Source organism: Stegodyphus dumicola, chromosome 7 (genome assembly GCF_044657685.1).
Source record: "Stegodyphus dumicola isolate Sdum_Otavi_A_Nest chromosome 7, ASM4465768v1".
Lineage (NCBI taxonomy): Eukaryota > Metazoa > Arthropoda > Arachnida > Araneae > Eresidae > Stegodyphus > Stegodyphus dumicola.
Genome location: NC_140774.1, coordinates 27,524,201 through 27,540,974, shown reverse-complemented (window position 1 = coordinate 27,540,974; position 16,774 = coordinate 27,524,201). Strand labels below are relative to the sequence as shown.

The 16,774-nt window shown below is 37.7% G+C and overlaps 1 protein-coding gene across 1 annotated transcript in view; it reads left to right on the top strand.

Annotated features, from left to right (window-relative positions):
- LOC118185498 (uncharacterized) overlaps window positions 1–2,128 on the top strand; it is an 88,251-nt gene extending 86,123 nt beyond the window's left edge. The window contains exon 6 of the mRNA XM_035355364.2: window positions 933–2,128. Within this exon, the coding sequence (XP_035211255.1) occupies window positions 933–1,123 (191 nt within the window). The 3' untranslated portion in view covers window positions 1,124–2,128. The remainder of the gene's footprint in view (window positions 1–932) is intronic.
- The last annotated feature ends 14,646 nt before the right edge of the window (window positions 2,129–16,774 follow it).

Genomic DNA, 16,774 nt, shown 5'->3' with positions numbered 1-16,774 from the left:
AGCCAGCCCGTTTGCGGGATTCGAACCTCGGACCGAACTACCAGTTTTCAGCGACTTTACCGCTCGGCCGCTGGTGGGCCCCTCGAAGATATACGAGAATTTATATATTGGCGCGTTTTGAAATTTGGCATATTTTTTGAGAACGATAATAACTTCACATGCGATTTAGGTCCTTTGTTAAAATTATTTGAAAGTTGGAACGACGTGAATTTGTATCCGGTCATGCACAGTATCAAAAGGGAAAGGAAAATAGGTTGCCATATATTAAGAAGTGCGCCAAGTGAGTTATTCTCGGCGAAAACTGAAAAAAAATGCGACAAGGTAAATTTTTGACTTTCTCAGTAAATTTCGCAACAAATTTTACAAAATTTAATATTTAGACATAATATGAGTCGTAGAATCTAAATATGGAAAAACATTGGCATGTCATTTCAGAAAAAGTTTCATTTTGTGTCAAAATTCCTATATTATAACGATGCTATATATAAACCTAATACATATCTTAAGTCGCACTTTCGAGACATGAAAAACGCAATTTGAATTTCGTCAGTCGGCCCAGAAGGGGAGATATAGAACTGTCCCTTTTTTTCCGAAGTGTGTATTAATATTGATCAATATTTAACTGCGCAAATAACAACGAACGTTAATGAAAATCCACTGTAGACTTACACTGCTTTAACTTATAAAATGAACCATATTATACTCAAGTTATGAACCTTGCATCTTTAGATTTACAAAAAATCAGCAGCTCTCTACGATCGTACTAAAACATACGAGGAAAAAACAAGAATAGAGATTTCCTGGTATATTAAACCATCTAACTGAACACCACGCACTGAAAACCTGCAGGATGAATTTCATCTCTGTTCATTTAATGCTCTTTACAATGCATGCATCTTTCCTGAAATATTCATCTGTGTTTTTTATTTTAGGTGAAAAACCCCACAAGTGCACAGTCTGTGGAAAAGCTTTCAGCCAGTCATCGAATCTTATCACACATAGTAGGAAGCATACAGGTTTCAAACCTTTCGCTTGTGATATTTGTGGACGGGCATTCCAGAGGAAGGTTGATCTCAGAAGGCACAAAGAAACTCAACATTCAGACCTTAGGCAGCTCCATTAGCCTACGTTTGCTTCATGAAGCCAAACAGATACGACTCGTTTGTAACTATGAGTAATTTGTGAATAGATGACTGCTTTAGATTACACCAAAACTGCCTGAAAGTGTCTCATCTGTTTGGCTACGTCTTGAATGATGACTATGATGCATATTCGTAATTATGCCCGCAGATACAAGAGAAAGATGTATTTGACTTAGTTCCACTTAAAACATGTATCGAAATAAAAATAGGATTGAAACCTATGGCCGAAAATTAAAATCTTTGTGTATAAAAGAAAAGGCCTAAAAACATCAAAGGAAAATTCTCTAGCAATTAACATCTGATACTGATATTCAGATAGCAAGATAGCACTACTATGGTCTACATTAAAACTTAAACTTCATTCTAATACAGTAATTAATAGTTAAATCAAAATAAAAGAAATGTATAACTGAACCAAAGTTCACTGAAGATGTGTAATGAAATAAGACAGAGAAATAACTTCTTTTAATCAAAGACAAGTTCAAGTTGTTGAGGTAAATTTCTTTTCCTATTCTTCAAATCACACGCAAATCTGTAGTATACTAATGAAGATGAAGGCATGAATGCAGTAAACATTAAACAAAGCATTTCAACGAAATATTTTCTAAAAAAATGGGGAAAAAAGACTATAAAACATCTTTCTGAGCTCCGATTCATGTCATATATTTAGAGCAAGACGTAACTATCTATATTCGTATGACAAATTGAAAGTTAACTATTTATGTTCTCTTATTATCTAGTCATGTATTATACATCTTTGTTTTCATTAAGCTAGTTAATACTTAAAAAAAAAGATGTTGTAACTGTAAAGTGGTCTTCAATTGTGGCTCCATTGTATTAAACCAGCACATGTCGCTGAACTAGTATTGTAAATTTTATCTTTGTACAGTTTCTATTAATGAAATATCATTGTTTATAATTTTAACACTTGAAATTATTGTATTAAGAATGTAAGCAAAGTGCAATAAAACTATCGGTAAATAAAATAGCAGCCATGTTGCCAGAATGTTCACAGTTTTATGAAACATGAACCATAAGGAAGAAAAGCAATCCAAATTAGTTAAATAATTTTTGTATATAAAAAGAGTTTATTCTGATAATTTCGCGAGCTTTTGATTCCTAAAGATATGCTTAATAACTAAACCAGATTAACAGGAATGAACCGACACTTTATTGAAATGAATAATAACTTACACCAAGGTAAACACCGTATAGCCGTTTCCCTTGTTATACGAACTATCTAACCTATGTAATATCTTAACAAAAGTACATAAATACTTCAATTTTTCCTTAATTTGCAAAAGCTAGTTCAAATCAAGATAAACTCCAACAGAAATCAATAAAATCACTCTCAAAGCAAATTCTAAAGTAATAATAACGTATGGGCTCAATACAGTCATAGGACTCTGAATAAACGATTAAACTGATGTGTTTTACGTAGCAAATATTCGTATAAGTTTTGTTTACGCATTTCTGGATGCTTTAAGAAAAATCTCTTCGAGAGCTTCAGACAACCGTTTCCCGAAAACTTTCAAAATATAGACAAGTCTTCAATTATTAACAGGAGTATTTTGACTTGTCTTTGATTCTTTTGAATTACCTTTAAAATTTAAGTTTTGATCAATTCAGAATTCAGTGTTCTTCAATATAACACAAGAGATGTATGTAGATACGTAGAAAGTAGTTCACATACGTAGAATGTAGCCACAAATTCAATTAAACAAAATCGCACGCTAAAATTGTTACACAAAATGCACTAAACAAATAATTAATAATAAGTAAAAGCAATATATAACACATAAAAAGTAAATCAAATTTAATTGTTATCAAATAAACATAAATATTTCATCCGTTTACAACAATATTAGCTTTTTGAAATCGGCCAAGCAAATCTTTGCCTACAAATCGTATGAATCCAAGAAATTTCTCTAAAGTAAATTATTATTAATTAAGGTTATTCTATTCCTCTTTGCTGCGCTTTTTGCCTGCCATAAGATTAACCATGGACGTCATCTACTTCAAATGTGCTTATTGTAAACAGCATGTTTTTGAGTATGTTTCTGCAATGTAATATTTATGAGATAACCTTTAAACCGCAGTTTAATACTCTTTATAAATGTTAGGGCGCACATATATGACAAGTACGGCTTTAAATCATTTTTAAGGAGAAAGAACATTATATTATTTTTGATGGCGCACATATATGACGAGTACGGCGTCAAAGTCATCTTAAAGAGAAAAAACATGATATTACTTCCGATGTTTCAAAAATAATGTAATGTTTTTTCTCCTTAAATATAATTTAAAGCCGTACTCGTCATATATGTGCGCCCTAACATTTATAAAGAGTATTAAACTGCGGTTTAAAGATTATCTCATAAATATTATTAAAGAAACATACTTAAAAACATGCAGCTCGCAACAAGCACATCCGAAGTCGATGACGTCCATGGTTAATCTCATGGCAGTTAAAAAGCGCAGAAAAGAGAAATGACCTTAATCATAATTAATCAAGAAATACTAGTAATATTTTGACAATACCTTAAACCAGGATTCTAAACAAAACAAAAAAAGAGAAAAATGATATGTTGAAAATATCAGAAGATTAATTATCTCCAGAAATGAAGAAACTAGGTTATAATTAGCATTAAATAACAATATCATTTATATGAGATTTGAAAAACATTAAGGAATTCAAGCTCGCTTAAAATTATCAATTACAGAGCTTTTTGTTTTGGAGCAGATTTCATCTATCAGACATCATTTTCTATCTCTGTTGTTATCTGACGAATACATATATCTGTTGTCCAGACACAGAAGTGACAACTGCATACATTTTTGCTTATCCGTTCATCCTTGCTGAATTGTTAAAAATGGGGGTCTTGTTTAAGAGACCAAACCTCTACGATGATAACATTTTGCAGATTGCTAATGCTGTCATCTTTGCCCTTGGCACTATTTGAATAGGCTTTATCATAGACGCGGCAACAACACCTAATGTTTTTCAAAACACTTTTCTTTTTACTTTCTTTTGTGTATGTGTCTGTGTGTTTGTGTATGAGTGTTTTCCGTAAACAGTTTTCTTTGATTCTGATGTTTTACAACAGTATTTTCTTAATCGTTCCTTAATAAATAGACTTAATCATTTTCTAGACAGGATCCAGTTAACTCATAACCCAGTTAATCCAACTGCCGGTTAATCGGAGGTCGGCTATAATTATCTACCTTACACCTATCATTATAATTATCTACATCACTATAAGCGTCTACCTGACACCTTCTGCAGATAAAGTTCAAATACGCATTACCTATTTTACTTTACATGAAAAGGTAGTTTATAAAAAACATTTAAAAGTCTGACTATCGTTCTTATAGAATACCTTCAATTTGTGAAATTCAAATAGGCATGGCCTGTTTTGATTCACATAACCAGACAGTTTAGCGGAAATATTTAAGCCTGTAATTATCTTTCTTATATGAAGCTATAAACTGCATCTGGTTTCATTTTGCATGAACGGAAGTTTGCGGCAAGCATTTAAACCACTAATTATCTTTTTTACAGAAATGCGTTCAATATACGAAGCTTAAATAGGCATGCTCTATTTTATTTTTTAAAAAGACAAAGTCTGTCTTGTTCTCCGAAAATGCAAGATCATCTGCGCATGATACAGTCTTATTTGTCGTATAAAAAGTTATAAATATACGTTCTTCTTTTCTTAACATCGCAGAACAAAGCCACAGTAGTGTAAATAAATTTTAGGATTTTATTGTAAAATAATAAGCCTATACACGGAAGGGCCAAAGCATTATGACTACCTACTCAATAACGCGTTACATGACTTTTGGCCTGAAGAACAAATGCAACTCACCTCGGCATTGATGTCACAAGTTTTTGGTAGATGATTTGGACACAGGTTGGACCAAATGTCTAAACAGCGGTCACGCAAAGTCGAGATATACCAACCTGTTGGTGTTTGAACTCTAAGCGTCTGCTGCATGACATCCTAAATGTGCTCTATCGGGTTAAGATACGGAGAGTTAAGTGACCAGAACATTAACTGGAATTCATCCTCATACTCCTCGAACCACTGCAACACAATTCGAACTTAATGACATGATGCGTTATCCTGCTGAAAGATTTCCTTTCTAGTTGGAAAACAGACGCCATGTAAGGGCGAAACTGATCCCCAGTTATGCTCCGATATTCTTCAGCTTTCGTAGTCTTTTTACCACAAATAAAGATCCTAGAGCCGCCCATGGGAATGTTCCCCATATCGTAATACCGACACCACCAGTCAGTGTATAACCTCCTATACAGAGGAGGAGCAACTGTTCGCCTGGAAAAAGGAGTATCCTGACACGATAATCGATTCTATTAATGAGAAATCGAGATTTACTAGGCAGATCTCAATGTTCCCGGGTCAGCTGTGGGCATAGTTGACGAGGACCCTTGGTCAACAAAAGCACACGAATGGGACGTGTGCTGCGCAGTCCCACATCCAACAGTGGCGGCTGAATTGCGTATTCCGAGACATTTGCACCTGGATCTCCACTGCAATAGACAAAGGGGAAGTATATAAGCTGAGCCACTGTCTGGCCCCAATTTTGCTGCACCAAACGGGACAATCTCCGAAGTCCTTTTCCTTTGATGACTTGATTACCTTATAAGGTATTTCTCTCGCCTTCCTAGCGAGCCTTCGGGGTGTAGTTGTTCTGCAGGCTGGCTCGGTATTCCAGAGGTCCGTGCTTCGATTCCCGGCGAAGGCGTTTGCTAACTTTTTCATCTCTCTGGCTTCCAAAAAAATCCTAATATCTCTACAGCGGCGCCCGAAATAGAAAAGGGTGTCGGATAAGGATTCTCTACACCTAGGATTTGGCAACTGGGTCCCCTAAAAACTCCAGTCGCCATTTAAGAGGAGGAATATATAAGGTATTTCTCCCGCCTTCCTAGCGTGCCTTCGTGGTGTAGTGGTTCTGCACGCTAGGCCGGTATTTCAGAGGCCCATGGTTCGATTCCCGCCGAAGGCGCTGCTAATTTTTTATCTCGCCGGCCTCCAAAAAAATCCTAATGTCTCTACAACCTTATTAGGTATTTCTCCCGCCTTCTTAGCATGACTTCGTGGTGTAGTGAAGATTCTCAAAGGTCCGTGGTTCGAGTCCCGGCGAGGGCATTGCTCATTTTTCATCTGTTCTGCTTTGAAATAAACTAATGTCTCTACAACCTGACTAATCAAGTTATCAATTTGATGATTGAATTTCGATGAAACTTGGAGCAGAACGGCACTCCTATAGCATGAAATGGTGCGGCTAAGCTAAATGCTCAGATTATTGTTTCTCTTTCCATAAATGTCGTCTCTATGAGACTATGCGGATAGATGACGTTCTAGACTAACAACTTCCAATCTGTGCACAGCTAAGTTTTAAAGGCTCTACGCGCATTTTTCAGACATAATAAAAACTGAATGAAATTGAAGAATAACAAACAGAATGTATGATCAAAAAGAGAAATTTGGAAATTGTATTTTGAAAGTGGAAATTCAACAAGTTAAATTTCGTGTCTGCTGTAGCACAAGGTGCTCGGCCATTACTTAGAACTGCAGTAGCCTTATAATAGGTAAAAACTACAAACGGGCTTTTGAAAACCGTTAAAATATGATAAATAATATTAAAAATTTCTAAAGAACTTCGTTTTAGAAGATAATTTGCGATATATATGATGGTGAAAGGGTAGAAATTCTGACATAATTAGTTTCAGCTTTACGGATATATGAGAGAAATTTACAGCTAAATTTTACAGAAAATTTATACCGCATTTTGAATCAGTCCTGACGAATATCACAATATCATTGCAAAAACGTAGAATACCGGACCGGAAGAACAGATTCAAAAATTAACTTCAGTATTTGATTCAAACAGAGAAAGCATACAAAACAAAGCAGGGTAAAACAGGTATTTCTCAAAAGAAAACCATGAGATAATATCATTTTTCAAGTTCGCACAGTAAATGAAGAAATACTATACGCTGGTCTTACATAGATGCATCACATTTTAGGAAATGTTTAAAACACTTGAATTGCTAATTAAATTATAATAATAAACTCACAATTATTGGAGGAGTTACAGCAGCAAGAATCAGCCTAGTATTCATAAATTTACAGGGCTAGTTTTGAAATTCTAAACATAGAACCATCTTCTTCAGTTGCAGAAGTGCAAAAGATCACTTCACTTGATTCATTTGCATTTCTGCAGCTGCAGATTTGATTCTATATTTAAACCTTTAAAACTAGTCTTGAAAATTTATTAATATTACGCTGATTCATATAGCTTTAAATCCTCAAATAAGCGTTATTCGGTGTGCCATTTTAAATCAAACCCTCAGCCATTGATATAAAATCAAACAAATCATTTCGTTTATTTATAAATACTCATTTTTATCCCCGACGTAAAGTCTTAATAAAACACAAATGTTTTTTCTTCTAAAGAAACGTTCGCTTAAATTTTAATAGCACATATTTAAGACACTCGAATCACAATGGGGGCTTCTTCCGCGTGTAGATTATATAAGTAAGTTAAATCATACTGTATGGTGATCAACTTGTGTTTTATAAATGAGCAAAAAGTTATAATACGAACTTAATACAGGGTGCATCAATACATGCGACATGCGACGGGGGACGTGGGCACCACCCCTTTATCGTCGGTTAATTGGTGTAGTGCCACGTCCATCAGTATCTAGAGTTGAACCTTGAGTCTTTCAAAAGAGCAATTACATGGCCATACAAGGGCTGTTAATATTTAGTATTACATTCTTGTTTGCTGGTTAACATATTCTATGGATAACGTGATTTACAGAGTTACATACTGACTTTGTCTCTCATTTCCGGCATACAATGCATATGCATTACCTGAATTACATTAATCTTACATTGCGTTGAATTACTTTTGCGTACAGTTACAGTTTTTAGCTGTACATTTCAATAAATATACCTACATTACTTGTAGATTGCATATGAATACAGTTTGCATGTACAGTTACATATGCCAATATTACATGTGCCTTACGTTACATTATTTTTATATACATACATAGTCAGGCACGCCTGCTTCACATATTACTTAATTTTACCTACACTGCTTAACCTTAGGTTACATATACTTGCAGTTGAATACAGATACATGCAAATACATTCTGATTAATTTTTTAGATACAAATATTTACAAACATAATAGTCTTACAGGTTACTTACATTACATGTTATTTGGGTACTTATTGCATAATTTTCCAGTACATGAAATAGACATTCCAATATATACATTGCTTTGCGTTAGACATCCTATATCCCTTATTCATAATACAAAACATATATGTTACCCATGCATTTTTATTAGACATTTCTGCATTTATATTGCATTACTTTAAATTGCATAACTTACTTATACATATCTTACTGATACACAAAAATATTTACATATATCCCTTACATTACTTTGCTTACAGATATATGCACTTTCATACATTCGTTATGCCTACATTATATATGGGTTCATTATATATGGTCTTACGGTATAATTTGCCGAAATTTATTTACACAGTACATGCACATTGTTAAATGCAACTGACTTTCCAGGTATGAATACAGGCAGTCTTTATACTGTGAGTTTCTAGTCTACATTATAGTTTCTTACAATTCACTTGAATGGCAGTTTTCCTACATTGCAATACATGTCCTTTTTAAAATGCTTGAGTTGTTTTTACATGCTGGGTTGTTCTATGGATGACACAAGTCTGTATCTAAGTCGGACAGTCTGTCCATCAACTGTACCAGCTTTTTAATAAAGTGCCGCTGTTTTATCTTATATTTACAGAACGGCTGGCGATTTGTTTCAGGGAGATTGATATGCAGTCCTTCTGTTAATGGGCATGACGTTAGATAGTGCTCTGGTGAGCCTGAGTCGCCGCATGCACATTGACTTGTGTGACTTATGCCACGTTTGAAGAAATAATCCGGGTAGGGCCCATGCCCAGAAATGAACCTTACCAACTGTGCGTTCGCTACATTTCGGCTAGTGTCCACATAGCCGATGAAGTAGTGGGTCCTTCTCCCTGTGGTGCTTTGGTCCCATTCGTTCTGCCACATGCCAGTGGACCTTAGGCGTAGTGTCTTCTTTAAATACGGATGCGGCCATGGGATGATAATTGGTGCATCAGGCGGGTCAGTTGTTGCCTCTTTGGCGAGTTGGTCGGCAAGCTCATTGCCATAGTGCCAACATGAGCCTTTATCCACTCTAATTTTGTGTGGTACTGGGGGTTGCTTCTAAGATCTCTCTGGATTTCTTGTATAATCTCCGAGGGATGATCTGCATTCCAAATGGCATATAACGATGATAAGCTGTCCGTTTTAATGGTGACATGGCTATGCTGGTGCAAGTGCAGGTAGCGAATTGCTTGTGCAATTGCCACTGCTTCGCTTTGAAAGACACTGTTATGTTGTCTTAAATGTCCCTTCCATTTCTCGATTGCGTTGTCTTGTTTCGTGGCGACATAGGCGCATCCCACTCTTTCGTCCAATCTAGACCCGTCTGTATAGATGGTCATTTCCCTTGAGTGATGAGTTGCTGTGGGATTAATTGAGATAAGTATCCCTTTGCCTTTCTCTGCCGGGTGGACATCAAGAGGGCAGAAGTTTGTTTCGTACTCATCCGGGTAGTATGTTTCATCGTCAAAAGTGACTGCTTTCTTAAGTTCAAAATGTGTTGGCGTGCTGCCTCCTCCTCAACCCGGATGTACAGGGGAAGGAGACCAGCAAGTACGTTAATGGCATCGGTGGAGGTGGTGCGGTAGGCCCGTGTGTTTCCCAATGCGAATGGTCGTTGTATGCTGTTAAGATGTCTGACCTTCCTTCCTTGCATTGGGTAGGCCCATACTGCGGCAGCATACGTCATTATCTTCTCGATGACTGTTGTGTACAATACCTTTTGAATATGGGGGTTAAGCCCCCATTTGTGACCATAAAAGAGTTTCATTTGTTTGGGTCCGGAGTTTGAGATCCTGCACGTGAGGGATCCAGATCATCTTATGATCAAAAGTGACCCCTAAATATCTTAGCTGGTCCACTATCTGCAGGCGTTGGTTGTTAATCTTTATGGTGGGGCGTCTTACTAATGATCCTCCTTTTTTCGGAATTGAAAGGACTTTTGACTTATGTTCTGCAATTGTGAGCTTAAGTTTGGTACACTGGTCATGGAAGATCGCGCAAACTTCATTGCAATTTTTCTGTAATTTTTCTCGCGTGGTACCCTTTACGATAAGCGCCGCGTCATCCGCGTATGCAATGATTTTAGTGTGCGCCGGCCACGTCGCTGTCAGTACTTCATTGAACGTTAAGTTCCATAAATGCGGCCCGGCGCACGATCCTTGCGGACATCCTCTAGTTTGCACCTTTTCGATAATGCCTGCATTATGCACCGCTAATAGCTTCCGATCCTGCAGGTAGTTGCTTATTATACTATATATGTTACTTGGGCAATTGGTCCTTCGTAATGCGTGCTTGATAGCCGGCCACCACAGAATGCTTGATAGCCGGCCACCACGAAAGCATTCTTTATGTCTATGCTGACCATAGCCGTGTGGTGGCCGCTGTGTCTATTTTCCAGAATTGCCTCCTTTATATTATGGAGGGCATGCACCGTCGATGAACCAGTCCTGAAGCCATATTGGCTGCTGCTGAAATAACCGTTGAGATGCAAGTGGTGGCGCAGTCTGTTGATGATTAGCTTCTCCAACACCTTCCCCATCGCCGACAAAAGGCAGATGGGTCTGAATGATGAGGCTTCTGAAGGATCTCTGTTTTTCTTGAGGAATAATACCACTTGCCCTATTTTATATGGTGTTGGAAAAAGTCCTACTGACAGAAGCTTATTGAAATAGCTTACGAAGAATGTAGGGTATGCCTTTATGGTAGCTTTTACGATTGTGTAGTCCATGCCGTCTGTCCCGGGGGCTTTCTTTCGCGGCAGACTTGCCAGCACTCTCTGCAGTTCTTGAAGCGTGAATTCCGGATCTGCTTCTGTGTGTACACTATTTGTATCTGCTCGAAGGGCAGCTTGTTCGGCGGTGTCTTGCTCTGCATCGTCCTGACTGAACACAGTATTTAAAACTACATTCAAAGTGTCAGTCGTGTAGCTTTGTCTGCTATCCAGTGATGACGGGATTTGAAGCTGCGAAGGCTTGAACACCTTCCCCGTTGCTATCTTGTGATGCAGCCCGTATACTTCTTTTGTATTGGAACAGAACTCTCTCCAAGATGTTACTTTGGCCTGGATGATCATCCTTTTGTATTTTGCTCGCTCTCTTTGAAAAATGGTGAGTGTGTCCGAGGTGATCTCTAGCCGCCTCTCGTACTTCAATCTCCTTCGCAAAGCCCTGCATTTACGCTGTTGCTTCTGTAATGCGCCCGTCCACCAGTGCATTTCCTTTATCTTCTGAAGTTTTTCCTTGGGGAGATTTTGGTCACAAACTAATTGTAGGGTGTTCTGTAGCCTGATGGAGAAATTCTCCAAGTCTGTCATTGTGTCTGCATGCTGTAGCGCCGGTTAAAGAGTTTCCAGGTGCCTTTTAACCTTCCTAGTGACGGTAAGGAGCTTTCTACCTGGGAGATTGTACCTTTTAATTTTTGTGATAGATGTCGACTGCCGCAGAGAGTAAGTTATAAATTTGTGATCACTTAGACTTTCTTGATCATCTACTTTCCAATCTGTCAATAAGAACGCTGCTTGCAAAGACGTAATAGTGAGATCGGGCCAGCCCTGAGCGAAGATTCTGTCGAAGGAGGGTGGCGCTTCTGCGGTATTGTGGATAACAATTTTTCGAGCTGAGGAAGTCCTCCAGCTCTCTGCCCTTTGTGTCCGTGGCACGATAGCCCCAGGTAGTATTATGGGCGTTATAATCTCCCCCGAAAAGTACGTATGGAATCTTTATCTTGTGTAAAACTTGCTCCATGAACCTTGCAGTGGGCCCAATTTCCACTGTCGGTGGCGAGTAGCTCGAAGCGATGGCCAAAGTAAGTGAATGAACTTCCAGGAGTACTGCAATGTTGTCTTGTTCCGCTGCGATGATAACCGGCGACCAGTCCGGCTTGCAACATACTAAAATTGCTTTTGGTGCATTATCTTTATCTATTTTCTGAAATACCGTCCATTTTACCGGGAAACCTACTGCCATCCCCTCTCTGACATAAGGCTCTTGACGAAGGATTATATCTATGTTCTTTACAATTGCATATTGTATTGTTTGAGCGACTGCCGCTCTGGCGCGCTGCATATTGATTTGTAGTATTTACCGGTGTTTCTTCTGCTATAGTCTCTCGGTTGACAAGTACATCAGTTTTTGACTGGCTTCCGCTGTTTTGTGATATGATGCTATTATCAGTACTGGGTAATACTTCTGATATAGGCCGCTGCACGTTGGTACTCTGGACACTCCGCTGCGTATGCCGGGTGCCTGCAGTCATACCTAGCTCCGTGTCTCTCATTTGCATCCCGACAGTTAATGCACTCTGGAAGTTCGGCTTTACATTTGCTGGTGTGATGAGGTCCGGCGCAGTAAGCACAGAATTCCTTTTTACAGGTACATTGGTCTTGTGTGTGGCCGAGCTGCTGGCACTTGTAGCATCGGCGTATTCCCAAGTACTCTGTAATTTTATGTGCGTGCCATCCGATGTAGATTCATCTAGCTCGAAGGACTGCCTGGATACAGGAGGGGTCGCATTCCAGGACCCATTTAACACGCATTGGATTTCTCTCTCTGAGCTTGAAAAGGGCCTTGACATTGAAAAGGGCATTGAAAAGGGCAACTTGCTGAGAGGCGCCTTCTCTTGTAGCTCTTTTCTCAGTTGTGTTTTGTTCTTTTGCGCAGAAGGTTTTAGGATTAGGCTGGGTTTCTGCGTAAGCTTGACGACCTCTGCAAACGACCCTGGCGTTGTGTCCTGTGCACCAGCAAATGCCTCTGGAACTGGAGGAGTGGCTCTTTGCTGAGGTTCACTTTGTGCTGCCGTGGGCGGCGTGTGCAGCTGGCTGCAGCAAACAAAATTGGACGTATTCACACCTATCTCTGCAGTAACTGGCTTGGGCTTAAAGTCTTCACCCTCAATTGCTACGCCCTGTAGGATACTTAGAGAGTGCTGGACCCGATCTCGGAGATCCTGCGGAAGAAGATGCCTTCCCCTTCTGTAAGTGGCAGTGATCTGCCAGATGTCTTTGACAAGGGCTTTAACTCGGTCCTCGTGGGTCAATTCCGAGGTTGTCAGCGCATTTGTATCCAGTGGCTCTTGTAGATTTTGGGTGTCCGTGTTCTCTGGCAACACTGAGGGGTGTGTCATGTCACTTTAGTATCGCACGATCCGCTTTACGCTGAGAAAATTTCACTAAAAAACACTTGGTGTAGCTTAATGCACTTTTGCGAATATACACGATGCGGTAAGCACTGATGACACTTTCACTAGAGCACTCTTATGTGAGTAGACACTATGCACTAATTACTGATGACACTTTCACTAAGGCACTTTTAACAGCTAAACGCGATGCCCTAAACATTGTTGACACTTTCACTAAGGCACTTTAATGCGAAGAATCGCAATGCACTTATTATTGGTCAAATAGATAACATATGTCGCTCTGTGCGCAATTAATCAAGAACTATCTGTATACACCATTAAGATAACTTGACACTTGTTTAATAAATCATGAAAATCACTTTGTGCACGATAAATCAAGACTAACTGCCTATGTCAAAATAAGAACACTCATTAAATAAATTACATAAATAACATGTGTCACACTGTGCACAAGTCATAAATAGTTAATTGTATACATCAATTAAAACTTCCTTAGCACTTGTTAATGATGTCACATATATCACTTGCACACAATTATCAAATACTAACTATAGATGCTAATTAAATTCACTAAGCACTTGTTAAACAATCGCATATATCACTCTGTGCACAAATTAACGGGAACTGACTGTATGTCAATTAAATTCGTTATTCAATATTAATACACAGTTGTTCAACAGTGAAGCAACTATGTCAATAAATACACTCAAAATTAAGACCACTGAAACAGGTAACGTGAAGATTTGTTAATTACAGGTAATTAACTTCACATACATTAATTAATCTATGACACCTATCAGATTACAGTTTGCTTAGATATCACGATATGCGGACTGCACGCAAAATAAATACCCCAATGTTGTGAAATATCAAAATAAAGTTGCTAATAGCAGGTAATTAAATACACAATTAAAAACTTATCTGCGCTACTTAGCAAAAATCTGTCAATTAGCTTAGCATATGCTTCTTACTCAGTGCTACTGCACCATCGAAACAGAGCAACACACAAATTAAATTTTAAAATTAGGAAAATCAATTGCATTAATTAAATAGAAACCTGTATCTTAGTCTTTGAAGTAGCTAACAAAAAGAGTACTTGTCCTATTATGTAATTGATTACATCCGGCGGAAAATTAAATCAATTATATAGCTAAACTCGGAAAATAATTAGATGCTTAATTATTGTAGAGAAAGCCTACCTTGGCCGTTATTATCTTATCTGTGCTTTCTGTACAGGATGCTACTGCGGAACTGCGTAATCCGGATTATAGTCACACAACACTTAATTATGCAAATCACTGGCACAATCACTGGAAGATGTAAATTCTAGTCCGGAATAACACAAAGTTAATATCTCTAGTTGTACTCGTTCAAAAATTTCGATTTTTAAATATCCGTGATCCTTATCGCGTGAGGATTCCAAATCCAAGGGTCCCGACGAGCTACTCTAATTAGTCGCTTGATTAGAAAATTGTGCTAATAATCCTCAGTCCTTCTTCCCGTTTTTGTTAGGTGAAAGGGAATGGCATTATTAACACACACGGTACTCACTGTTGACACAGCACTTTTCGCACACAGATGACGAAAATCTAAGTCCAAATAATTAACTCAAAAAATACTAACTCCGGAACTAAAGGGTCGATTGTCTCCAAATTTAGAATCCTGTGTCCGCGAGCGGATGTTACGAGGATTAGTGTTGGTCCCAAGGGAACTAATTGGTTATTAATTAACGGCTTGTTAAAGAATGCCCACTTACACTTGAACGGTGCATCAATACAACGGTGACAAACTTTCAGGAGAGAAAGAGTAGACCTAACCGATGATAAATCACATAGGAATTGCATGGTCGGAAACGTTTACCTGGCACAGGTAGTAAAGACACAAAATTCAAGAAAGAAAGGATACGGACGGTTTGAGAAAACATGTTAATTATTCAAAGTACAATAAAAACAAAGAAAAAATAACATAAAGAGACAACGATCATCACCAAAGAAGGTGTTCGAAATTGAGACTCGGACCGTGATGCAGGAACCGTGCATCATGTATCTTCCATTCGTGATACAGATCTTCCATGCGCCAGAAAAGTGAAGCCGCATCACAGTCTGGGGTCGTAATTTCGAACACCTTCTTTAAGGTATCCGACCTCGTTCGGGTACCATTTTTTTAAAAATGGTTTTGATTTTAACTATAAACATATTAATTTGAAGATAAGCATATTAATGAGTGAAAACAATTTAAAATGTAATGCTAAGCAATTTTAATTTTGAAAAATTATGAAAAAAAGGATAATTTTTGCTTAAATTTTGCCTTTACGGCAACAACCACGGTGAACAAAGTATATATAAATATGCAGTTTTTTTAATTTTTATTTATGTTTACACTTGTTTTGTATGCAATGAAGCAAAATAATTAAGAAATATTCATATATTCTTGAGGATATGTCAAAATGTATAGTATTTACTGTATATTTTCCTATTATTGCATCCAAAATCTAAAAATAAAAAGTAACAATTTAACTTCTAATTAATATTTCTAAAATCTTTCGCTTCAGAGCATGCATCAGATTATATGAAACATATATAGAAAGTATCATTAAATTTTATCCATAAAATTTTGAGTTATGGCTGTTACCATTGGCAAAATGCCAGGATAAAAAATTTTTCAGAAAACAAGTTTAAAGTTTTCATAAAACAATTTCTTAGTGAAAAAAGCATCCCTGATAATTAAAATTCCCCTGCTTTGTAACTTGACACCTTGGTTTTTATTCTCACACTTTGCACCTTTTCTTTCGAACAAAGCGTAATTTTTTCTTTGAGTTTTTGTAAAACTTGTGGAATGCCACCAAAAGTCATGATTTTGCACTTTATCAAGTTTTCGAATTCCCTGCTCAATGTAAAATTCAGGGCACATACCTAACCTTGAAAATGCTTCAAGCAAACCTATAAATCCATCATTAAATAACATTAAATAACACAACACTTACATTTGCTCCGAACATTAATATTCGCAAGTTTATGAATGTTTTTTTTCGGAACAATTTGCAATAAAATGCCATTAAAACGTTCCTTGATATTTTTAGTTTTGCCATGTAGACACTTTATAATAACTTTTGTTTATGTAGGCAACTCCATATATATAGGCCCACCAGCGGCCGAGCGGTAAAATCGCTGAACACTGGTAGTTCGGTCCGAGGTTCGAATCCCGCGAACGGGCTGGCTGCATGGGCGTTTTCGTGGTTTT